General features: G+C 39.0%; 1 protein-coding gene across 1 annotated transcript in view; it reads left to right on the top strand.

Moving 5' to 3' along the window:
- The window catches only part of galnt18b (UDP-N-acetyl-alpha-D-galactosamine:polypeptide N-acetylgalactosaminyltransferase 18b), a 45,642-nt gene extending 20,324 nt beyond the window's left edge, over positions 1-25,318 (top strand). Inside the window, exons 2-11 of the mRNA XM_088371664.1 lie at positions 180-375; positions 1,233-1,399; positions 6,849-7,032; positions 7,365-7,562; positions 7,839-7,953; positions 17,461-17,646; positions 19,245-19,382; positions 22,368-22,463; positions 23,705-23,869; positions 24,010-25,318. Coding sequence (XP_088227790.1) covers positions 180-375; positions 1,233-1,399; positions 6,849-7,032; positions 7,365-7,562; positions 7,839-7,953; positions 17,461-17,646; positions 19,245-19,382; positions 22,368-22,463; positions 23,705-23,869; positions 24,010-24,156 — 1,592 coding nt within the window. The 3' untranslated portion in view covers positions 24,157-25,318. The remainder of the gene's footprint in view (positions 1-179; positions 376-1,232; positions 1,400-6,848; positions 7,033-7,364; positions 7,563-7,838; positions 7,954-17,460; positions 17,647-19,244; positions 19,383-22,367; positions 22,464-23,704; positions 23,870-24,009) is intronic.
- The last annotated feature ends 738 nt before the right edge of the window (positions 25,319-26,056 follow it).

Below are 26,056 nucleotides of genomic sequence, written 5' to 3'. Positions count from 1 at the left end.
TGTTTTAAGACAACTATGCCTCATGCTTGATCTGATCACAGGAAGATCATTTATCACAGTGAATGTTTTATCACAGCACTCTATTCCTTTGGTGTCTCTTTGTGCATACTTGGAGCACCTGTGGTCGAGAGTCTAGACTCTAGACAATCCTTGATGCTATTTCTTTTCTTGTGTCGCAGAGGCTCCAAGTCGAGGTGAGGATGAGCAGGCCGACACGTCCTTCTCCGACTCGTCTCTCTTTGCTCACTGGGGTCAGGAGCTGAGTGCCGACAATCGACGAGCAGCGCTCAAGATGTTCCAGTACTACGGCTACAACAGCTACCTCAGCGACCGGCTCCCATTAGACAGGCCCATAGCAGATCTCAGACCTATAGGGTAAGATCTGTTTCTATATTTAGAAACAAATTTCCAAATTGACTTCACTGGGTCTTTAACTACATAGAGCTACAAATACGTGTGTAAAAACAAGAAGTACTAATTCAACTCCTGTACCTAAGTACAAGAAGAATGGGGAATTAAAAGTCATCAAAAATTAAATACTTTAAGTAAATACCAGAAATATGTACCTACAGTACAGTACCGTATCGGTGTACTTTTTTACTTGCAACCACTGCTTCATATTATTCACTGACAGACCAGAATTGTTAGAGCCATTGTCCAACTACCAAAAAAGCACATTTTATGGTTGATTCTAGATGTTGGTTGTAAGCCTCAGAGACAAAAAAGGACCTCAAACGGGACATAATTAATGAGCGTGACTCACTTTTTGTAGTGACATCAAGGTTGAAGGAGCCTACGAGGGGATGTCCTGGTGCTAATTCTGGCACAGTTAAAAATTCCTTGGGTTGTTTTCTCTACTGCACTCCTACCAGTAAAAGCTCTTTAGATATATTCAAAAGTATTTTTCAGGGATGTTGCATATTAATCACACATTTGGCCTTGGTGCTGTTCTAACATATCTATAAAGACATGCTCAAGCTCAGACTGCTTGCTTGGATGAACAACATGATGTGATTTTGTCCAACGTGGCAGTGGCATGTGATCACTTCAGTGCTGGAAGACAGATGTGACAACATTACATGACAACATCTCTGTGTAATCAATTTCACCACAATGCAGCACACTACACTAAATCACTAAATGTTTCCTTTGTCTTAATGTTGGTAAGATTTCAATTGTTTTTCTTCCACAACAGCTTTCTACCTCACCAGCTGTTTATTTGTCCTCTGCAGGTGCCGAAACATCACTTATGCTCTAGACCTCCCACAAGTGAGCATCGTTTTCATTTTTGTGAATGAAGCCTTGTCTGTCATCCTGCGGTCCATTCACTCCGCCATTAGCAGGACGCCCTCCCATCTTCTCAAAGAGATCGTTCTGGTGGACGACAACAGCAGTAACGGTAATCACCAACCTTTTACCAGAGTACAGTGGCACAGTGTCCACTCTTAAGCCGAGCAGCTATGAAGACAAAATGTACTTTTCTTTACTAGTCTTTTACAGCCTGAAACAGTCTCACTACATAGTGGCTCCATTGTCTTCCATCTAAATAGTGGAAGCCCCTATAAAGTGAATTCAGCCAATTATTTCTGAATACATTGTGAAGCTACAGCGTTGAACTGTTTTTCACTACTTCAGCTTTACAATTGTATTTTTAAAGCCATGGAACATAGCGCTTCTGTCGTTTATGAGTCACCATAAATGTTGGACTATTTCCAAATTTTATAACCTTCGAGTTGGTGGGTATGTTGCTTGTCACTGCACTTAGAATAAGTAGGCCTTAGAATGCTCCACTATTGCACAGATGATATGCTGGATGCCCATTGTTTGACGCCTGAGCTAATAATTGTGCAAGACTGATTATAGAAATTGGTTGGCGGTAATTTATGGAAGCATAAAGAGTTTCACCTCCTATGCAAGGTAATCAGCACTGCTCCTGTGGTGTTTTTAATGTTGTCAATTTAAAATGTTTCATGTCTGACTAGCCCCTGATTAGGATAATTACCTTGTGGCTCATAAGTAGCTTTACCTTGATTTACTACAGAGCTCGGTTCCTATGATACAGATGTGTTCTGTTACTAGAGGACCAGATGTTCTAAAAAATTGAGATACTACGTTTTTGCTGAAAATCAAAATTTTCTCCAGGAACCATTTATAGCAAATTTAATTGCCAGTCAATCTGGTGGGTGTGTTATTACTTACTGTGTAAGTGGTCAAGGAATGCGCCTCGAACTGCCAAGGCGATTACTTGCATTTTTTTGTTTCTCCACGCATTTGCTGAATTCAAGTACTTTTTTTTTCAAAACCTTATTTAGAAAATTGCAAATCAACGTTCATGACCATGTTAAACCAAGAAATCCCTGCATCAGAATTGCATAAGCATAATCACGTTGATAGATTAATTCCGCTGTTATTATTGGAAGAAGCATTTTTGATACAGCTCTTGCATGGACCGCATCCCATTTGACTTTTTTTTTAGCTGACGACCCAAATTTAATTTTTTTTGCCTTCCTGGAAGTATGCATAAAAGTATGCATAATGTATGACTATAACATCAACATAGTATACTTTACATAATCTAAAGCTAAAGAACACAACAGGTATCAATCAAGAAGCTCTTTGCCAAGAACAATCAATAGAATAGCCAGCCTGCCATTTTTCCGTTTGGAATTGTGGGAAGCTGGATTCTATCCCAGCTTCAGCTGATGCTGTCCTGCGTCCCATTTTAGGTCCTGATTTGGTTCAGGAAACCCAACATTATGCGATGCCGGTACTTAACATAATGGCCAATGAGGCTAGTTCAGCACTTGCACCATGTGAACCAAGTGCAGTGCGTAAACGCTTGTACTACTAATACAGTGTCACTGTCAAGGTCATGCATTTTTTAAGATAACTGTTTTTAAGAGTCTCTGCCTGCAACCCAAGTTAGACAGCCATTAGATGTTATCAAGGCGGCAACTACTGGCCTTGAGCAAGTTTGTTTACCCAAGTCAATAATGCAAAACATGCAGTTTGGCCTGCAGCTTGCTGGAGCAGAATGTAGATCAGTGTTATGTTATCTTAACACGCTGTGATGACAATGATCACACTCCCCCAGGGCTCATGATGACCAGAGTGTTCTAAATATTCAGTTATTGTGGGAAAACCCAGCGCTCTTCACTAGGCCTACATTATCACACTCCATCTCAAAAAAGAGCATTGTGCATGTTTTAATTGGCAGCCCGGGGGCTGGCTCCTTTAATTCCTTCAGGAAGCCAAGTCACGATCTGACATTTTGCGGGTGGCGTTCCGCCCTGTTTACCACTGGTGGTGTTGTTTTGACAAAACTTGTTGATGATATCTCCCAAAAATGCCATTAGCCTATTGACCTGCAATGTTGCTGCCATTATGGAAGGCTCTCATGAGCCACACAGCTAATCCCTGAATCAGACTAGATTTTAGCCCCGGTATTGGCCCGATCTGCTATCATGAACAATTTTCCAGATGTGACCCAACATATTTAGTCAACAAAAACAAAACCTCTTATGTTGTAATCGTGATCAACGATTTGGCGTCAGAGAAGCCCTATGATGCCAAAATGACAAGTCAAACATAAAAATCAGAGCAGCGTTAAACCATTTGGGACTCTTTGGTAACTTTAAAAGTCCAGAGTATACATTGTGCCGTGTCAAGGACAAAGACGGTTAAGAAACACTGTCTGCCCTAGAAAAAGTCTAAATTGACAACTTCAGGTCAAATAATCAACATTGTGGAGTATATTAGAATAGTATCGCATGGGTCTAAAAGGCTGTAGGGGAAATTGATGTGCAGCGGGAATAGGAATGTCAAAATAAAAATAAATAAGTTGAACAGACAAGAGCAACAAAACATCGGAGCAACAAGAGAGAGAAAATGAATCATTACTACTCTGCAATTGCTCTTTTCTTAAATATCAATACAACCGCATTTGTAACTCTCTCCACTTACTCTTAAATAAAAAAAGTAAACTGTGTGTTATGGATATGCGTAAAGATGACACTGGGCCAGCCCAAAATGCGCCATCTAAAATGTATTATTGGATTTACCACATGAATGCAAGTGCCTGTTGCTCCTGCTCAGCTCCGTCCCACAGCCCATTGCTTTCCATCACAGTGACACCAGTTTATCATTAGTGAAAGATGGATAGCTCTTGGCCAGCAGTCACTCCTGCTTTAATGAACTGTTCCTTATTATGATTTGTTGTGAGGCATAACACACCATCATTCTTATTTTCCATTCACACTCACACAGAATACCTTCATTACTGACAGATCTAGATTGATTAGAAGTCCGCAAATCTGTTGGCACTCTAGTACAAATGAACAACACTAGTAAATTTGCCATAGGCAAAATGCACAAATGAAAGGCTAACAATGCTCTTTAAAAAAATAAAAATACAATGCAAAAGGGAATTTATTGACATCAGCCTTGCACTTTCATTCAATTTGCAGTTCAGATTTGAGTCCACTAAGCTTGAACGCGAGAGGTATTGTTTTATAACTCCCTGTTTATGCATAATAGGTTAGAAGGGAGAAACACAAGGCTGTGTTCTTTCTTTTTTTTAATAGTGTTTGTTGTGTTTCCAAACAGACAAAACAGTGACTCAATATTTTTTGCAGCAGTAATCGCAACAAACAATCCAAAAGTCAGTTACACCTCCCTGGCACCTGCACCTAGTAAACCATAAAACTATGAAAGAAAGAAATATAAAACATAAATTAGGGCTGCAGTCATCAAATACATTTAATGTTGAGTATTTAACATGTTATCCTTGGACCATTGTGGGGGCATTGCAATATTCTAACGAGTAGTTATTTTAAATTAGCTAACATCCATTTTGTTACCCTGTATTGGCGGTTGTAAAATTATGGTACACAATCTACATTATCAAAACTTTGGACATTCTCATTTTTTTACAGCCGCCTTAGTCGTGGCTCACTGCCATTGGGCCAAATTATTTCTTGACGTAGTGGCAAGTACGACTAAGCACAGTAACATTAGTCCATATGGAAAAAGAATCCCTGACAGGACCTTTTTGTTCATCATATTATTCGAGTAATTCAAGTAATCACTGCAGCTACTGGGCATTTCCATTTTAACATCAGCCTGTGAATGTTATTGGGCTTTTTTTCAGTGAGCGAGAGAGTGAATAGGTAAAGAAAGGCCCAAACAAGGCATTTGAGCCATTAGACTCTATCTTCCTCCCAGCTATTAACGATTTCCGAGCAGAAAACCATCATAGAGCCAAACGTGTGCAATTGGCTGCGGCTTTTTGAAATTGATCAGATACAAGAGATAGAAAGGCGAATCCTTATAAGGCAGGCTTTAGTGTAGTTAGCTTGATCTAAGATCCGACATTGTATGTAACACAATATAGAAGACGTGCACGCCACTTAAGATCTCCTCACAAACCTCATTAGGAATTGTCCTTCCCAAGCAGGTCACTATTGAGGTATAGATAATAGCAGAGATTGTGGTGGGAAGCCACATCCACCATTCCAATACCGATTATTTGCACGATTCACATTCTAGTTTGTATTGGGTTGGCCCTTTAATGCAACCCAACAAACATGTTGAGTGTCTGTCTCTCCCTAATAGCTTTACTGAGACTTGCCAACACCTGGAAGCCCGCCGAGGGGAACCATTAGCGCACTTCACGGGTCTGCAGTGCTTCTGCCGCCGCATTGCTGGATAACAACATCCTTGTTGGGCGGGTGAGCCACTTGGCTCTGGAATAGGAAATAACATTTGAAATGGCATTCGAAGTTCTCTTGCACCGGATTATTTTGCCTATTTGCGTTACCTCTGCAATATTTTATGTCAGGGATGTCCAAACAATGGCCATGAGCAATTTGTGAACTACCGTCCATATGTTCGCCGCCCATGGCATTTGATAAAATCAACAATAGGGTTTGATACCTTTAAGATTTTAACAATACTATTCTTAACAATTCTACATATCGAGCGGGTTCTTTTGCAGTATTTTTATTGGTATTTTTTTGTCTTTACAAAAAACAAAATAAATGTATTTGAATTACCTATTGCTTTTTTCTTTTTTTTCTTAAATTAACAATTACAATGACAATATAAAATAAATGAAAACAATATATAGAAAAAGAAATGATTTGAGCAAATCACTATAACACTGTTAAACTATATGTCAACAATTATTTAGTGGAAATATAAACCGGTATATAGAGCAACAAGGCTGATGTTCTTGCAATTCTATGAGACGAAACACACATTTTCTATATTTTATGTTTGTTAAGCTTTCCTTGTGTTTCCACCTAACATTTTAATGATTGATTGCACTTGTGGCAATGTGCATTGTTGTCACCGCCGTCAACCTTTGAGAAATGTAATTACACTTTTGACCGCTTCAATCTCTCACCATAATTGTCAATCACGATGCGGCACCAACGCTGTGGTCAGTGGTTGTGTGCTAAATGAGAGAAATTTATGTGTGACCAACTTATTTGTATCATGCAATGAAAACGCTTGCTGTTGCCTGCCTGTAATTCATATTTTTATTTCTGTGATATGCCACCAAAAGTGGAATGGCACCAAAGTTGTTTATCAATCAGCTGATTAATCAGTTATTGGAAGTTTATTCTGCCAAATATCAAATTTGGCATCAGCCTCCCAAAATCCACATAGACTTCACATTTGCAGAAGCCTTTCCGGTCCAGTGGTGTGAGAATACGCTGTTGGATTTCTGATGCCCACTGAAGGAGAACGTGGGTGGAAGTTTATTCACCAACACTTTTTGCTTGATTTCATTCGTCATCTCCAAGAACTTTTTGAGATACGGAAAATGTGTTTATGTTTTGCAGAAGAGCTGAAGGAGAAGCTGGAGGACTTTGTGTCAAAGACCAACAGCGAGCGTCCCGGATTCATCAAGCTGGTGCGGCACGCCAAGCAGGAGGGCCTGATCCGGTCCAGAGTGAGCGGGTGGCGAGCCGCCACTGCTCCAGTTGTTGCCCTTTTCGATGCCCACGTGGAGTTCAACGTTGGCTGGTGAGTCTCTCGTGGCTCTGAGTGGATTTGCTGGCAATGCATGCTAATGACTTCCCGGCCTCTGCTTAATGTGCCTGTAAACAAATTCAGTACGATGATCATTTGTATTCAACCGCAAAGTGCATTTAAATGTGTTTTCAAATTGTTGTCATTGAGCATTTTCATCTTTGCGCACATCATACAAGGGCAGTTCCCATTAGTTTATCAGATGTGCAATAAATGGATTCATCGCCGTACCCTCTCATAAGCACGAGCATGATAATGAGGGTGATAAGAAGCCAGCAAACAGAAATGCTCCAATTAAGTCTGCGCTCTTTCCGTCTCATTTATAGGGCTGAACCCATTCTTCAGAGAATTAAAGAGGACAGAACTCGCATAATCTCCCCTTCGTTTGATAACATCAAGTACGACACATTTGAGATTGAGGAGTATCCGCTGTCTGCCCAGGGCTTTGACTGGGAGCTGTGGTGTCGCTACCTCAACCCCCCCAAGTCTTGGTGGCATGAGGGGAACAAAAGTGCTCCCATTCAGTAAGTGAACGTCACATCTTGATCAATTACGTCTCACTGGCTAATTCACAATGACTGCGGAGCGGATGCATTGCGGAGACTGCTGTGCACAAATTGTCTTTCTTTTATGTTTCGTTTGATAGTAAACTTCAAGAGGGAGTGGCATTAAAAAGCTCAAAGTGTCTTTTTTGAATAATTATTATCTGCCAAACCACTTAGTTGTGAAGTCAATTGAGTTGAGCTGAGTTCACTGCCATTAGCCAACAATTCTAATCTGTATCCCACTTCCTCCCACAGGAGCCCCGCCCTGATTGGCTGCTTTGTGGTGGACAGGCTGTACTTTGAGGAGATAGGTCTGCTGGATGAAGGCATGGAGGTGTACGGGGGAGAGAATGTGGAGCTGGGCATCAGGGTGAGTAATGTAACGACCTTGTGTGGCCATGGACTATTGTTCATCCATGAAATATGTGTAAAATTAAGGAAGGTAATGGCATTTTATTGGTGTTTGTGGAGCAAGGTCACACCAGGACTCACATTTCACTTTCAGTACCCACAGTCTCTTAAGAAATATCGATCAGGTGAGTGGTTTTTTCGTCATTGGCCAAAAAAAAAAAAACCTCTCCCATTGGATGTTAAGAACTGTGGTTTGTGGTTCAGAATGCTATGATTAATACATCAGGGAGGTCTGATAAAAGATTTGTATTGTGCATCATAATTACTTTTGCATTGTGGTTGACTCAGTATGCGTCACACATTATTAGGTTTCCCGTCTCGCCATTATCTGAGTCCATTTGTCAGCTTCTCAAAAGTGTGGAGTCGTGCAGTCTGTTTTTTTGGGTCAGCAACAATTTTGATCATGTGCATTGCAATGGTGTTTTATTTGTGGTGCTAAGTGTTTTGCAAATGTTTTGGAGTGTGCAACAATCTAACAGGAAAACGCACCAGCCCTCAACTATAGCGACATATACAGTATTGATTATGTTTTCCACTGTGGATATTAAAAGTCGACACCCCCCCCCCCGTTCAAATGCCAGGTTTTTGTGATACCAAAAAATGAGACCAAAAGCGATATTTTTTTTACTTTTTTCTTACCATTTAATATGACCTATAACATGAACAACTCAATCGGAAAAAAAATTGAGAAGTAAAAATAAACAGCTGAGGTAATGTGGTTGCACAAGTGTGCACACCCTGGAGATATATCTATGTACAGAATTAACTCGTGAAAAATGCCACCATCTTAAATTCCTCTAATGATTCCCAAATACATTTCAGATATGCAAGTAGGCTTTTCCTGCCTTTTTAGATGAAGGTTTGTATTAATTGTGAACAAGTTTTATTTCTTGTAATCCATATGTGACAGCAACACTGCCACACGGGACATAAATAGAAGCATAGCATTGTCCATGCAACTAATGGTTTGATAATATATGAGTGAAGCGTGTCTTAAGTCTTCTTGTTTCTTCTGAGACACATCCATGCTTTAAATTGCTGGTGCTTCTTTTTTCCTCGTCAGCATTTTCCAAAGACAAAGAGCTGTAGAGTATGCCTGCATTAGCTCTCTGTTGAATAGGCCTTCCAAAGTGGTCCGACGATATGGCCGTAATAACCATTTTCATTTCACAAGACTGCCGCTCTGGGCTCACCTTGCACATCATCACAAAGCACAGAGCATCAAAATTGAATGTGTGGGGTATGAGTAACACTCATGTTCAGTGTGGTTTTATAGTTGAACTTATTCTTACATAGCACAGGTTTGTTGATGGTTGGGATCCTTTAATGACAACATTTGACAATTATTAACCCTTAGAGTGACTAATGTGATATTATACAGTTTGTTTTTGACAGCAACCATGTGTACTGGGACTATATTTTTAACTTGTGTGAAAATCTCTGAAATACTACCAATAATCCATTGGGATAACAACTTATTCTAAAAAAAAGAAAATAAAGGTTCTGGCAGGCAGCAGCTCATCCAGCCCCATGATTGGATGTGCTTTAAGCAACACTGCACCAGATATAATGATGTCATCCATGTACAATACATCTTTGTTAGACTCTGACTGCATTGCTCTAAATCTTATGAAAGGATACTGAATGCAGAAAGGTCACCAGTGACAAAGATGGCCAGAAGAGGCCAAGTCCATGCTGTGAGTGATTTTTTTTCCAGGAATGACATTGTCCTTCAGACTCAAACAGCATGTTGTTTACTTGCACTGTTTGAGACCAGCCTCTACTGGCCTCCAGGCTGACAGTTCAGCTATGGTTTGGAAACGCAGAGCTCACAGAGGCTGGCTTGTCTGCTATATGCCGCTCATGCCTTCATACCAGCTGCGAGCATGACTGGCAGCTGAAGGATCCTCAGAGAGAAACTAGGCGGACAGCTACAGTCTTTGGCGGGAGCTTTAAAGTGGTGTCCTGGGTAAAATGAAAGGGGGAAATTTACCCGCGCTGTCTGTTGTCAATCACTCACTGCACTCTAATTAGGTAGACTGACACAAATGTTTATTTTATGTGAGATCTCGTGAGATAAGGATAGTAGATGCCCTAAATCATGTCTCGCAACTCTTTTATAGTTGGGATGGGTATTTCCTTGTTCTCGCTTGAACGATTTTAATATCTCAGGTGAAGTAAATATTTTAGCAATGTTTGTGAATTCATCAAAAGATGTGCATGGGAAATGTGGTCTTTATTAAGATAGTCTGTTTTGATTAATAATTCAAAAATATGATTATTACATCGTGTTGTTGAATTTTCCAGTCTTTTGGAACTCTATAGGATTAAACTGAGGGCTGTCTACTATTAGCTATAGAGGAGGGGGAGAATATGATATATGGATATGACAATATTTCTAAAGGGAATTGGATTAAGAAATTATGCAAGAGACAGCCTTTTTATTCCTCCCCGTTCTACAGTTTAATTTAATCTAAATGTAAATGCCATCATGGTCTCTTGCAAGTAATTCTGGAAATTGTGGATCATTTTTCACTTTAATGCTCAAGGTTGGTCATTGGTTGGACCTTTTCCACAGTTTTACTGCATTGAGAACCAAAGGATATCAGGTTTTATTCCATTTTCAAGCTGAAATTGAAAGATTGGTATGAGTTGTAACTTGCTGGCCAGATACATCCTTGAGCAAGGCATGAATTAACTTCCAAACAGCTTAGGGACTTGTCACCTTTCCTCTTAAAGGGCTCCCCATCCTGCACGGCTTTAGAATTTTTTTTTACCACAGAGCGATAACTCACAGAACAATATAGTAACAAAACACCAGACATTGTGCCAATGCAGCCTGCCCCAAACAGAAGACCTAAGCAGCCATCATCACTAGTCTCAACCATTCCCTTGAAATGTATACTAACAAATGAAAGTATCAAAACACTGTGAAAGTGCAATAAAACACTAAAACTGGCATAAAGATCATAAACACCAATTCGACGTGCGACAATATAAAGCACTGTTTGGGTTTGGATTCATGTGACACACAAATACAGTTTCAAATCAAGAAGTCTCTTGTTCAAGTAATATTACATTTCAAAATGAGCTCATAAGTTTGAACAAACAGACAGCGTATTATTCTGATGCGACAAATAAAAATCCGAATATTTTGCTTGCCTTATATAGCTACAAAATTGGGACAAGATATGAAAACAGCTCGACACAATTTCAAAATGAACATAGTGGGTCCTTTAATACCTGTGCACAGTAATATTGTCAATCCAGACTAACCATAATGATCTTTGTAAAGGCACATTTTTAAAATACAGCATTACTAACAGAGAGTATCATAAGCTTGTGCAAGTGTAGCCAATGTTGTGACCATTGAGTGAAGACATTAAAGGCAACGTGACTGCAGCATTACGCACATGCTGAAGCCACGGTGCTCTTCAACACACCTGCTGGGGGGGATTGAGTCGAGAGAATACCAAAGCCTAATCGTGGAATCCCCGTGGAGAGAATGCACAGTGTCTGCTTTGCAACATTTCCTCTCAAACGTCATCTTCTGCCCAATGTCTGCGACACAGTCAAACAAGATTCATGCAGTGCTATCCCTCTGCTTGCTGTGTCAGTGCTGTCGTGTCCACAGTGACCTGAAACAAGGCTGCTGTGGGTGTTGAGAACATTTGCAAACTTGGCTTTAGCTCTATTTATTCCTCAGATAAAGGTCAGTGAAGGTAAAGCAGGTCAGAATGGCACAGGTGGTAGATGGGGATGTACAGATTATTTTCAGTTGATGACGTCAATACTCAGTGGTAAAGTGGTCAAGTACATTTTGCGCATTTACTACATTAGAAGTCCAAACATCTGTTTGTACTTGGAAAAAGGGCAGCTGGGCTCAGGCTGTCATCTCTCATCTGGAAAGTTGCATTCAATTCCGGCAGCCTTGATTAAGTATTGCTGAGCCAATATTCAAGTGGCTCCTTGAAGGTTAACTGTACGGGCACTTTATGTTGTCTATTTAATTCCCTTTAACAATACATTGCTACAGGTATATCGGTAAAGCTCTGAGGAGAGTGTAGAGCATTTAAAAAAAAAATAGATATTACATTTTTTTCCATTATACGCTGGATCTGCAAATTGCCTTTGGCTGTTCTTTGGCTTGCGTTACCAGAAGAGGAAAAATGGACGCGCTCCAAATTTCATGGACGGCTGCTTTGATTGCAGTGTTGTGCACAATGACCTACTTGACTTGGTCTGACGTTTTCCTGGACACTATGTTTAGAAGCCATCAACTGTGCATGTACCTCGAAGGCTTTTCTTTAAGTGAGTCAAAAGCTTGTCAAAGGTTAGTCATTTCTTTTCCTTTACTCATGCTTAGCTAAAACATTTCCCAATCTGTAAAAAGCACTTTGTAGTAGTAACAGGACTACCGCTGGGGATTTGTAGCCTTATCTTGGCTCATCTCAGCTCTGCTCACTTCGGTTTGGGGTGGTTGCTTTTTCATCCACACACAGGAAATTGGGAGCACGTCGGTAAGAATAAGACATGCCAAAAAATAACAACAATGTAGGGGAGGTAAAACTTTAGCTAGCTAGAAGGCATAGCAATTAAATTCTTTTTTGCAGTCATATCACACTTTGGTCTGGCTACTTGTTTCCAGGCAATGTTTTGTGCGAGCAATCATTTGTGCCCCCAATTAAATAGTCTAATCGTCAATTATCCTGAATGTATTCTCTTTAAGACTGCTTCTATAAACACTCTTCTCAGTGTACTACAAATTCAAGAAAATGGTTGTGTAGTATTTTACATAGCTGACTTTAGGGCTGTTATCTTCGGATCACTTCCCACTTAACGTGTCCAATGTAAGATGAGATCCAACCCCTGCAGTGACGCAGAACAGGATAAGCTTAAAAAATGGTTGGTTGGATGGAGGGGGAAGAAAACGCCACCACAGTTCCATCTGCTTGATAAGGTCAGACCAATGACCCGCAAGCCCTTGGTGCAAGATTCGTTTATTTCAGCAGAGCAGCAGTGAACAAGATGTGCAAACTTTCTTTATTACAACCTCCTTTGAGCAGCATCAGTAACTACAATTTAACTTTCCCAATGCTCCTATGTTATAAGGGGAGGGGGGAGGCATTTTTTATGCAAGGAGGCCATGCTGTTAAAGCAGTGAGGCTTGGCTCATAACAAATGAGACCGGCGGGATACAGTAGTATTAGCGTATGCACAAAGCTGCCATGTGAGTGTTCATATACCAATGTTCTACTGTTAGATTTTTTTTTTCCTTTGAAAGAGTGGATTATTTGAGGGAGGTTTCCTTTCTCCCATTGTCACGGAACATCCTCTAAAACGCTTGGCAGTATGGTGAACACTCATCTTTGAAAATGACTGGCTGTGAATTCGTCTTTCATCAGATGAAAAGACGGATGTTATTATATGAATTGTTAGTGAGCAGTGAGGCACGGTCTAACACTACTACAAGTATTTTGGCAGATCACATGTTTTTTGTGAGAAACGCTATAATGTGAAAATAGAGTGGTGCAGCCGGTAAATGTACTGATAGCAGGCAGTGTGAGATGATGCATACAAGCAGCAAGTCGATGCCAATTATTTGCACTGCTCTGGGCAGCAGAGGAGGAGGAGCAGCCTTACCTTGCATGTGCTTTGATGTGAAGAGTTTTCATGGCTTTGCAGAGGAAATGTGAAATGATTGCAGTGGGAAATATTTGGGGTGTTTTTTCTTTTTTTTGAGAGGCTGGCAGTCTTGGTGTGTTGAAGGATGAGAGATTGGGTTCAGTGAGATGAAAGTAGAATGCTTCAGAAAGTATGAAATGGAAAATCATATTTCTAAAGAAATATTCTTAATCACATGTGCCTTGAAAAATTCCCAGTTTGTTTCCTTTCTTGTCAAGAGGCCATTTAGAGGCCTTTCAGGGTTATGCAAAAGGTATACTTGAACTTTTGCAGAATAGTTCAAAATATTATTGATTTTAAAAAGTATTCACACTTCTGTTCAAATGCAATCTTTTGGTAATATGAAAAATTAGACCAATAGAAATCTTTTCAAAACTTTTCTTGCTCCACTAATGTCACTTAAAAGCCATACAAATCAATTACTTTATTTGAACTTTTTCAGGAGGAAGAAAAACAAATAACTGAGATGATGTGGCTTTGTGTTCATCTTATTTATTATTAAGCAAACTCCAAATTGTGCTGTCATCATTTTTAGAGGATGGTCAAGTTGACGTTTTGACTTTGTGTCAGTCAGAGATCCAGTCGAACCTCCAGTGTGTTCATAATTCAGAATTATTCCATTAACAGTACAGTGATTCTTAGTATATTCAAATATGCACAAATGCTTTGCCTCTCATAACAAGACCTCAGAGTTTCATATTTTCATGATGACTAAGGGACTCTGATGAGGATACCAACGGCACTTTATAGTCATAGTGACCCAAATAAATAGTAAAATGTATGCAGTGTTAATCCTTTGATGCTTGCTGAACTGAGGTCATTCCTGTTATACTGCCATCTCATGGCTCGTCATTCCTGATGACAGTTTTAACTCTTTAGTTGTGTGGCATTAAAGAGATTTTTTTTCCCAAAGCATCTGCTGGATCTGCTGTCTAGATGCCCTCACTCTATTCCAAAAGAAATGCTCTGATGGATGCTATTCCATTAAATGATATGTCAGACTGATGATGTTTATCAGTAAAATACAGCCTACTTCAACCACTTCTCTACCTCAGGCCTCCAGTGATGAGTCAGGGCATGACTGATGGATGAACCCATGCTTCTCCAGATTCCAGGGTGAATAAGGCAACACTATAAAGCACTTTTAGGTCTGTGAAGATAGGAAGTCGATTTCAAATAGGAGCTTATTTGACTGTAATGAGCTAAAACTTGAAAGCTGTGGCAGATGACAAAGTGTAGTCTGTGCAAAGGCATGACTAAAAATCACTGAGCGCTTTGCAAGGAATAAAAATTAAATAAATTATATCATTATACATGGTACAATTTGTTATTTTGATTTTAGGTTGAACGAATATAAAGAAAAATATCTAATTGTGATTTTCTTTCTCCCCCAAAGTTACTATTGCGATTTGCTAATTATTTATTCAAGGTTCTCGTATATGTATTTTTGAACAAATACAACTAATAGATTAATCTGTATTACAATAAAAATAACACATTAATTATACGTAGATGTTTTAATTTTAAAGGTTAAGCTTACACGTAAATAAAAGCAAATGAGAAATGAATATGAAAGACCATTTATCTACTTCAATTAGTTAAACACTTTGAATTGTTGTCTTTTAATCATCAGTTGATGACATTTTTTGCATTTCACAAACTACAAAACAAGTTGAAATTGTATAACAAGTTTTCTTATTGATCTCACTATAAATCTAAGAAGATCATCCTTTTGAATTAATCTTTGCTGCCTATAAATTATAGCTTGTGAATGATATTGATCTGATACATATAGCACTTTATTCCCTTGGAATCAGAAGAAATTGAGGATCTGGATTGAAAGTTTTTTTAATTAACCTTTGTCACCTGTAAAATTTATGTATGAATGGTATTGATCGTGGTGTGGCTTTTCATTCCCTCGGAATCCGAAGTGATTTGGGATTCTCGACTGCAAGCTTTATCACATTTTTGCTATAAGCACAACAGATTACAAACTGTTATGAGGAGATACGAAATGAAACCATGATCTAAATAAAGTGCAGTCTGTCAGTGAGGCGTGCAACAGCAGCAGTCGAACCTGATTAGAAAAGTGCACAATAATTCAAAGGATTTTACTACATGCAGCACATGCTCACGTTTGAAAAAGATGAATAGTGTACTGCAATCAGGTGAAATTAATCTAACGGCATCAAGCACTTACTCCACACAGGAAAAACACAGAACAGACATCTGTCTTTGTTTCTCTCCAATTTGCCCTCCAATATACTGAACCATGCAGAACCTAACTCCGATTATGTTGTCACTCAATAGAGCACTTCTGCCAAGGCTGAACAATCATAAACATGTGATTGTTTGAACAATATTAATGTTTATAGTTATATACAGTACAGATGAGTGTGAACAAACAGCAAGAAAAAGCAGCAGCAGCAGTATTGTGTGATGACTGGTGTACTCCAATGACTCCACAGTACATTATATGCAATTGGAATGAAAACATATTCATTAATTCATTAAATAATATGCTATGGTGCCTTGTGATATGAGTTTAATTAAATGAAAACATAAAACTCAATTCAACTTTCCTTCTTGAAATGAATAGAAATGCCATTAATTTGTTCCAAAATTATGTTTTTTATGTGAATTGCATTTTTAATAAAGGAAATAGCACTCTATACTTTCGAAGGGCATACAATACACAATTAAACAAATATTTTGCAAAAAAACATGTTCTTCTTTTATCCAAAGGTTATTATGCTGCTCCTTCTGTTGTGTCACCACCTACTGTATAATCCTGACATACGGATATTAGCGGATACAATGGCTTTTCTGCAAGCAACAGTTAAATTATTCATTCTTAGCAGAGGATATGTGTCAATCAATATTGTTATATTAATAGTCTACCTGTGTTGTTCCACCATTAGTGTTCAAATACTATCTGTTGTTATAAGAGTCTGTTTGTGGCAATTTGCATTGTTCGTTAGCATTAAGCTAGAGACTTTACTAATGTTTTGTAATTTTAAATATACATATGTATTTCTATATGACAGTAAACTTGAAAAAAAATTGCTTTTATCTCAAAAAACTAAAAAGTTGGGTAAGTCATATCTCAAGGCACGATTACGTACATGAGTCGTGCACATGCAGTGCAGCTACATCTGCTGGATTCAGCAAGATAATGCCCTACTTCACCGCAAAGCAAGTTGGAATATCAAAAATATTCTTCTCCATAGTAGTCCTTCACTAATGGTTGAGTGTGAAGTCATCAAACAGTCCCAAACCTCCGAGCAATCGTCATTAAGTCATAATATAGCATCATTAGATTTTAATCAACATGGATTCTTGCCTCCCCTTTTTGAACATTTACCATCTGGGGAGCCTCCTCATGACAGTTGAAGCCGCAGAAGGCAAGAAGGGTGACAGGAAAAAAAGAAAGATTGCTTGTGAACACTGGTGCTCTGCACTCACTGTGAAGAGGCTCCTCATCTGCTCGCACACTTGAAAAGAGGCAAAAGCACCAGCAAATTGCAGCATAATGAATTGGGTTCCCTCTTATGCGCAGACAAAATAGCCTTTTCATTACAATAATAAAATGTGGGAGTGGTGCATTGCAGTTACTCTTTCAGGTTTTCTCTCGTTCTGTATTTTTATGTAGTACAAAGGTTTAAACATCAAGACTGAGGCAATGACAGAACTGCCTTTCTGTGACTCTTCCAGTATCTCCGTTGCAACCTATTGATGGCACGCCATTCTTCTTGTGTGTTTGTATTTTGCGCAATACCAGGTGTGGCAGTGTGGCGGCAGTGTGGAGGTCCTTCCTTGCGCTCGCATCGCCCACATTGAACGAGCTCACAAACCGTACACGGAGGACCTGACATCTCACGTGCGACGTAATGCCCTCAGAGTCGCAGAAGTCTGGATGGATGAGTTTAAGAGTCATGTTTACATGGCCTGGAATATTCCTCAGGAGGTGAGTGAGTGAGTTTTCACATCCCCAGGTTCGATAAGGCAACACTCCCTGCATATTCGTGATTTGGCATTCACAAATTGGTCTATGAGTGAATTTTTGTTGTTGGGGAAACTCTTCACCCAAAAGCTCCGATCCAATTTTTGTTGTGTTCATATGGTGGCACCTTTCTGTCAAGAAATTTTGTTGGAGTGTCAAAAATTTCATTTTTACATCGGTAAATGTATTCCTACAAATATATTCTTACTAAACTTCATAAAACCAGTGTGTTTCTTTACATTCTCGTTCATTATATTTTATTATATATCTGTGGGGTTTTTTTTCTTTATTATATACATGTAACAAAAATGGTGAGGTGGGGTTTGGTTGTTGTACTAAATCGTAATGGCATTAAAATTAATTTCAATGGGGAATACTAATTTGCTCTTCAAGTAAATTGGGTTTAGCCATGAAACAAATTAAACTCCACTTTACTTACTTACCACTTTACTTATCCATGCACATTGGTTCCACACTTAAAACATAATATATCCCTAGAGAACTACATTCTTACAAATTGAAACACTTGATCATTTCTCATACATATTGATCTAATCTACACTGAGGTGGTTTCCAGAGGATTCCTCAAGGTACAATTTAATTTCCACTGTTGGTTGCCAGTTTCTAACCTTTTGGTAATATACTACGTGTCATGTCAAGAAATTTTGTGATGATAATTGAACTGGAAATGTACCTTTCTCTCTGCGAGTCAAACTTCACAAACTTTTTTCTGTAATGCTCATTTTCCAATAAATGTCATGACACAAACAACCACAGAGGAAATATTTCAAACTGCAGAGAAAACTGTTCTAGCATAAAAAGGCAAACAGATCTACCTTTCTGCATGATCATGTAGCTGAACAGGACAAGAAAAATTCAATCAGCATCCTGTGATTGATTGTCTCTGACTTAAGTGGTTTTCACTGAACTGTATTTAGGTCTTAGGGGGATAGGATTGTCGTCAGAGGGACTTAAAAGATAAATGTTGTTCTTCTCGTGAACTGAATTTGATGAATAATTAGATGGGTGCACTATGTCTTTTTATGTTAATTGTATTATCCCTTCGGGGCCTCTGTATATTGTTGAATAGATAAACATCTGCAGGCAATTTATTCAGTCAATAATGAGGCATTTAACTTAGGCTGTACTCACTAAGCATGAAATTTAGCCGCAGCCCAAAGAATTAAGCACGCAGGGCAAATGCCACTTTTGGTTTACCTCTGGGGGAATGAAAATCAACTGCATGAATCACTTCTAGATGTTTTCTGGCCACCAGAGAAGAACTGCAGTGGCACTGTGCTTTGAATCATTTCTGAATGAGACATAAAGACAAGCATCGTGAGCATCATGATGAAATGAGATCAACCATAGTCTGAGCGCCTAATATTGCTGAGTCTGCAAATGTGATGTGGCATGGTTTCAATAGATGCGTTTCAAGTCTGAACAAGAATGTACAACATCTATAAGGTCCTTTTGCAATTGTAACAGTGCAGTGATTTACACTCCTGTTAATTGTATCTAATCAACGTTATACTTTGTATGCACTTGTTGCATGAATCCAGGACTCGGGCATTGACATTGGCGACATCTCGGAAAGGAAGGCTCTGAGGAAGAGGCTGCAGTGTAAAACCTTCAGATGGTACCTGGTCAACATCTACCCTGAGATGAGGATGTACAGCGAAACTGTTGCATATGGCGTAGTAAGCAATTCTGTATTTTCCGCATCACTTCAGCAGCATAATGGAATATTTCTGTAAACCAGGAAGTCACCTGCGACATAAGAACATAACCAACATGACCAATTAATTAGTGCGCCTAAAATCCTTTGCTGTTTTGTTTTTTTTTGTTTTTTTTTTAAACATGAACACATTACAACATGAGACAAAAATAATGACGCCCCCCCCCAATAAAAATAGATTTTAAACGGCTACTATGCAGCAAATAGAAATGTGCCAATTAATCAGTCACATTTTTATTCTGGTTCACAAAGGTACCAGGTGGTATCAAGCTGCTCCCGTTCATGCAGACGATGCAGATCCAATTCCCGGCAAGTGCCCCAATGCCCAGCTACTGCCGGTCTCAAAGCATCTGCCTAAAAAAAAAAAAAAAAAATCCATATGCTTTGGACCCTAATAAGAACCAAGAAGTTCCTTTTGATTACTGTTCACCGTTAATGGAGGTCAGCAGAGTGACATCCTTATTTAAACTGTAGATAATGCTAATCCAACTGGAGGACTTTGCAGCAGAATTATATTAGTCAGGAGAACACACACGGACGGCTGCCTAGGCAAATGCTGGCACTGTTTTTACTGGCCCAGGCTGGAATGTCCCTTTCCGCCCACATCTCATCTGAGATGCTCCCTAATGCACAATGACAGTCAGACTGCACTATTATGGCCCCCTGTTGTATGGGTGATTTGTCTTGTACAAACTGACAAATGGCAGCTGGAAACCAAGGAAGCAGGCCAGCCTTATTACATTAATTCATGTCTGCAGACCTCATTATTCTGTGTTTGCGGCATGCATTTGATGTGCTACCCAGTGGCATTGGTTTCACGAGGCGCTACAGTGGCACGCAAAAATAAAACCAACAACACATTTTCTGCATGCATTCATTTTTTAGTAGTCTTCAAACTTTCAAGGATGTTTTTTTATGTATTATTGTCTGTAGGTGTGATTGTAAATGGTTGTTTGTCTTTGTGTGCCCTGCAATTGGCTGGCGACCAGTTCAGGGCGTACCCTGCCTACCGCCCAAAGAATGCAGGGATAGGCTCCGCCGTTCTCTGGACCCTTGTCAGGATAAAACGGTTCGGGAAATGGATGGATATTCAAATAAGAAGCTGTCGAGAATAATCCTCGCATCTCCAAAATCACCACCTTTCAGAGCAAAAAAAACACCATCTTGCTTTAGTTACCAAACAGAGCGTCCTCATATTTAATTGCTATTTTAATACAATAAAATGACCTTTGTTACAATAGTAGAAATGTCACCAGCATCTGCTGTCCACATTAAAGTTTCCACTCATGGCGATACCTTAACGCGTCACCAAAGCAAACAACTAGCGTTACATCATTCCTCTTAAACTCTTTTTCAAATGATCAAAAATCAAATAAAATGGTGAGCTGAGAAAGCAGCATACTTCCTGGCCAATGGGTTCAAATCATTGTACATGTATCCCAGGGACGGATTCATGATTTTTTTTTTTCCCCCTCCGGAGGCTAAAGATCGACTTGACTGATACACAGGACTGAGAAAATAATTTATGAATATATTATAGGATATCAAATAAAATGCTGGAGGCGCTTTACTGCACTGCACAGATTTCTGATGGGGCTCGCCCCGGTTTAGTGCCATCCCTGGTGTATCCTTGAGGGAGGCCCTGCAATTTATTTACACCAGTAGAGCCACAACTATTGAGACACACCTCAAATTCAATTAAAACCTTTGGGATCAAAATTTACATTATAACAAAATTTGGTTGCCACTCCAAGAGGTGCTTTGCAAAGTGCATAAAAATGACATTTAAAAAAAATAGACAAAATGTAAAATTGTGCAATGCAGTATGTACATATCTAAACAATATAAATAAGAAAAAAATATGTGTGAGCAAGGGTTTTACAAACTAGAAAATATTGCACATGTTTAGTTATTGCACTAGAAGATTGTTGATATTATACAATATTGCACGTGTTTGTATTGCACTGGAAAATATTGCACGTTTGATCTTACACGCAGTTATTTGACCTGAGATTTCAGAGGTCTGTTCAGTACCATGATGGCTCTGGGGAAAAAGCTATCCCTGAGCCTATTTGTCTGGGTTTTGTGTGACCTATAGCGTAGACCTGAGGGTAATAGGTCAAACAGGTGTTTGCTGGGGTGGAATGCGTCTTTGACGATGCTGGCCGCTCTGCCAGTGACTTCTGACTACACAAATTATTTGTGAAAATGGACTAAGATTCCCACAGACACATCATTTACTTGTGGAAAGTTTTTAATAAGTAGAATGCTGTTACACAATAGCTGTATTCAAGTGTATTGCTCCATCCCAAGCCGTTTTTGGAAATAGTCTGCCCATCGATTGTGAGTCATGAATGAATGTTTTTAAAATTGCCATTGCAAATCAATGATTACTTTAAGCCGTCTACTGCCACTTGACATATTTTCCAAGTTCGTCTCCACAGGTATCGCAGAAAATAGCTTCTTGTATTTTTTGGGCAAACAAAACTTGAAAGGTTTACATTTAAGCTCTCGGAAAAGACCTAGCGCTGCCTGTGGCTTTACTGATTAGCACATAAAGTAAACGTCTACAGAGCCAGTGGGGAGTGGAATCGTCCCTGGCAGCGTTCCACCGCCGTGCACTCTCAAAGCAAGCACCATTCCTGGAGCACCTTGTGGTGCGCCAATCAGGGAAAGCATGCTCTAATAACTTTTTGACAAGAGCATAGGTAATGCTGTAAAATTTGCATTTTTATGAAGCGAAAACGGAGTCCATATTCCAAAATTATAACATCTATTTTATTAATGTAGAGTATATCCTCTTGAATGTTCCAATTTTGTATTTTTGACTCTTTCATGTTTATATTTTTTACTTTGAATTTTTGGCTTCTCAACTCAATTTACTCATTTTACTGACTTAAGTGACACCAGTCCTATTCGCTCATTTTATGTTTTTTGGGTCTTACAGCTGAAAAACTCTCTGAAGAATGATGTGTGTCTGGATCAAGGACCTGAAAATGACAACGTTCCCATCATGTACCTCTGTCATGGAATGACACCACAGGTTTGAGCTCTTCTCTTATTTTACAGCCAAAGCTGCATTTCAAAGCATGTCGCTTGGCTGTTGCCTCACAAGTTTAAAACCTAATTGAACTGTTTGTTCAGCGTAGGTCAGCCGAAATAACAGCGACTTTAAATGTCCTCAAATGTTAACACAGCTTTATTCGCATCTGTGTTTGCCAACCTCATCAAACTGCTATTGATCCCTTCATCCTTCTTTGGCTGAGCAGATTGTTTTCACCTTGCTGAGACACTTTTTGGGTTTTATCTAGTCTGGCTTTCTATTTCACAAATGATACCAAATTAAGATATTGCATCATTATTTTTCATTCTTCTAAAGCTGTAATTATGAAAGTAGGCTATGAACAATTTACTTTTGCTCGGGGGCTCAATTATGTTGTGTAATTTACTTTTCAGCCACAGAGGCATGCAATAGTTAAAGCAAAATGTTGTCTAATCATTTTAGTGTCCCCTATGGAAAGCCGTTTGACTATTTATTCAATGTCCTTCCTGTCCGTGCTCTATGTCCTTCTACTGCAAGTATGACTGTACTCGTGACATTATGAATTTTTTCTCCTTCTTTCCCATAAGTAAATGCAAAGCCTTTTTCTTTTTTGTACAGAGATTATTCCTCCACCAAATGATCAGTATCCCAGCTAAATACAGGAAAGCCGATTCCCTTGAAAAAAGGCTGTTTGTAAGGATTATATATTTATGCTTGCCCTGAATCCATCGTGTGTGTTGTCTGCTGTCGATATATTCCTCCAGTCAGCAGCGAATTTAAATCAAGTAAATAAGTAGATTCGATTCTTCCAAAGATTTTCTAATGTTGCAACCCTTGGACACAAAAACATTGAAAATACAGTTAAGAAGTCCTCATTCAGAATTACAGATGCACCAACTTGTTTTTTGTTTTAGGTCGATACTGATTATTAGTAGTAAAGGAGCCTGGTTATTGACCACTGGAGCCGAGAAACTATTGACATAAAAAATGAAAAATTAAAATCTCATACTCTTAACTTTGCTGTCTGTAAGCACACGTTTATCGAACAACTTTTCTTTTCTTATGTTAGACAATAGTCATCTTTTTAAAATTCTAACCAAAAGTTTAGGGAGTCATCAGAAATGGCCTAAAACTAGTTAATAGCTAATCTAACCCTTTCAACATGGCCAATAAAAATTCCTGAATCTTGAATCCTCTGTGACGGCCTCAGACATCAAAACCAATTTTTTATGTTCTTCCAGAATGTGTACTACACCAGAACTCAGCAGCTTCTGGTGGGTCTCCTTAGTCCCACTGTTGACGATGATGATAACAAGTGCCTAGTGGACGTGAACAGCAGACCACGCCTCATCGAGTGTGGCTATGCCACAGCCAAACGCATGAAACTACACTGGTTCTTCACTCAGGTGACAGCAAATGTTCAGTCAGCACTTGAGATAACAAAACTCAGGGCCTTTTGTTATACAGCAGCGTGTGTCAAGAATAAAGTTTAAAGATAATGTTCTTGTGGAGCCAGAGCATTTCTAAACATTTTCATCTTTTTCAGGGAGGATCTATTCAGAACAGGAAATCAAGAAGATGTTTGGAGCTTGTAGCAAATAGTGACAACGAGTTTGGTTACCAACTCTCTCTACAGAAATGCACTGGACAGAAATGGTTCATCACAAATGTGTTGTATAGCAATTCCCCATGAGCACACCCGACTGACTTTCACTGAGTGACTGCATAGGGAGTTTGTGTCTATATCTGTGAGTGTAATTCTGCATTCCAAAGTCTTGGAAAGTAGAAAACATCACACTTGGAAATTCTAACGTCAGCCTTCCATACATTCTAATCAAAAATAAACATAAGAAACACATGGCTGATGACCTTGATCAGTGCATCATGAGCATTCGAGCTCCAACCTCCAAAAGCAAATGCAATCCATGACTCTGGTTGACTTTCATATTGTTTAACTTGCTATTTAAAAAAACAGTAATGAAAATTGAAATAATTCCAGAAATGTAAAATGGACAAACTCGAGTATGTACTCTGACATTAAAGTGAAAATAAACCCCAACATTTTCTTTGTAATAATATGTTCTGTGCAGCCCAACTCATCAATACACAGTGATCTAATTTTTTTGTTTGTGGAATATGAGTTAAACCGGCAAAATCCACTGTTATCAGGTCTCAGCAGTTATCTGAAACTGAGCTGTGATTGGTTGTGACCTGAGACTGCAGGTGTGATGTCATTTTCAGTCAACGGTAACTGGCAGTACGATGCAAAATGGTCGCGTCAAGTGATGAATAAAAACAGATTAATTTTGCTGCTTAACTTATATTCAACAAACGCAATGTTGATTGGAATACCCTGCTTAGAATATTGGGGGCACATACAGCATATTACTCTAAATACAATTTTGGGGTTGATATGCCCTTTAAGCGCCGTTCAATTCATTTGTCGTCACATGTTGTCTTCAAATCTCAAAAACCCAAATGGAGGTGGGGAAAGGATTACATGATGTCATTAATGCTAAATCATATTGCGAACATTACATAAATTAAATATGCCCATGCACAGATGAGCTCGCTGATATTTCTATTGGTATTTTTACCACAAGGTAAATGTACTTTGTATATTTTCTGGTTAAAGCAGTACAGTCATATTTTCATTGGATGAAAAAAGAGTACTGGTGTCTGTGTTTTGAAGCTTTCTTATGGCTACCATGTAGCAATCTGTTCCTGTTGTAAGTATTTTATTTCATGGTCTCAGGTTTATTTTGTGAATTAGCTGTATATATGTTGATTATTTTTTGTTTGTTAATAACCTGAATATTTTTAATAAGTAAATAAAAAGAACATTTAAACTCCTACATTCATGTGCCTTTTTAACAAAGACAATCTCAACGCCCATCAACTATTTAAAATGCAATAAACACTACAAAAGCCACTAAAGTCAATACAAGCAGAGAATTAAGAAAACCAAAGGATAATAGCTTTTGCAGGACAATGAAAAAAGTGAAAGTCTGTTTGGGAAGTATGTACCACTACATTGCAACCTTGAGCGCTCCAAAGGGAAGCCGACCAAATTCTTGACAAAAACTACTACTTTGCACAATGAAAATGAAATACGAATCATCATTTGGAAAATAAGGTGCTTCTTGGTTGTTGTTGGTGTGAGTCTATACAAAGTAAAAGATATTCTTGCACACATGCTGCATCTCAAAAAGTACACAGCATGTAAAGGATGTCAGTGAGTCATAACGAATGCGGAGGATGAAAAATAGGTCCGCTCTCTGCTCCCACTGTTTTGTGCACCTGAGGAGGCGACTGGTGGCCAAACCTGTTTTCAAAATGTCAGTCCTCATTAGAAACTGCATTGGAGCAAGGCTCAACAGACCATTGCGTTAAATATACATGGAAACCCACTTTCATCAAAAAGACCTTTGTTTGTTCTTAATATAGATGCAACAAGAGCCCCTCTGTATGCTCAAGCAGACCCCGCAGAACATTACGCACATCAACTTGCTGAGTTAGACTTAAATGAATTAGGGCACAGGTGTCAAACTCAAGGCCCGGGGGCCAGATACGGCCCACCACATCATTTTATG

Source organism: Syngnathus floridae, chromosome 3 (assembly GCF_059516105.1).
Source record: "Syngnathus floridae isolate MCC-2025c chromosome 3, RoL_Sflo_1.0, whole genome shotgun sequence".
In the NCBI taxonomy this organism is placed as follows: Eukaryota; Metazoa; Chordata; class Actinopteri; order Syngnathiformes; family Syngnathidae; genus Syngnathus; species Syngnathus floridae.
The sequence above is the reverse complement of the archived record's forward strand: the minus strand, read 5'-3'. Positions and strand labels throughout refer to the sequence as shown.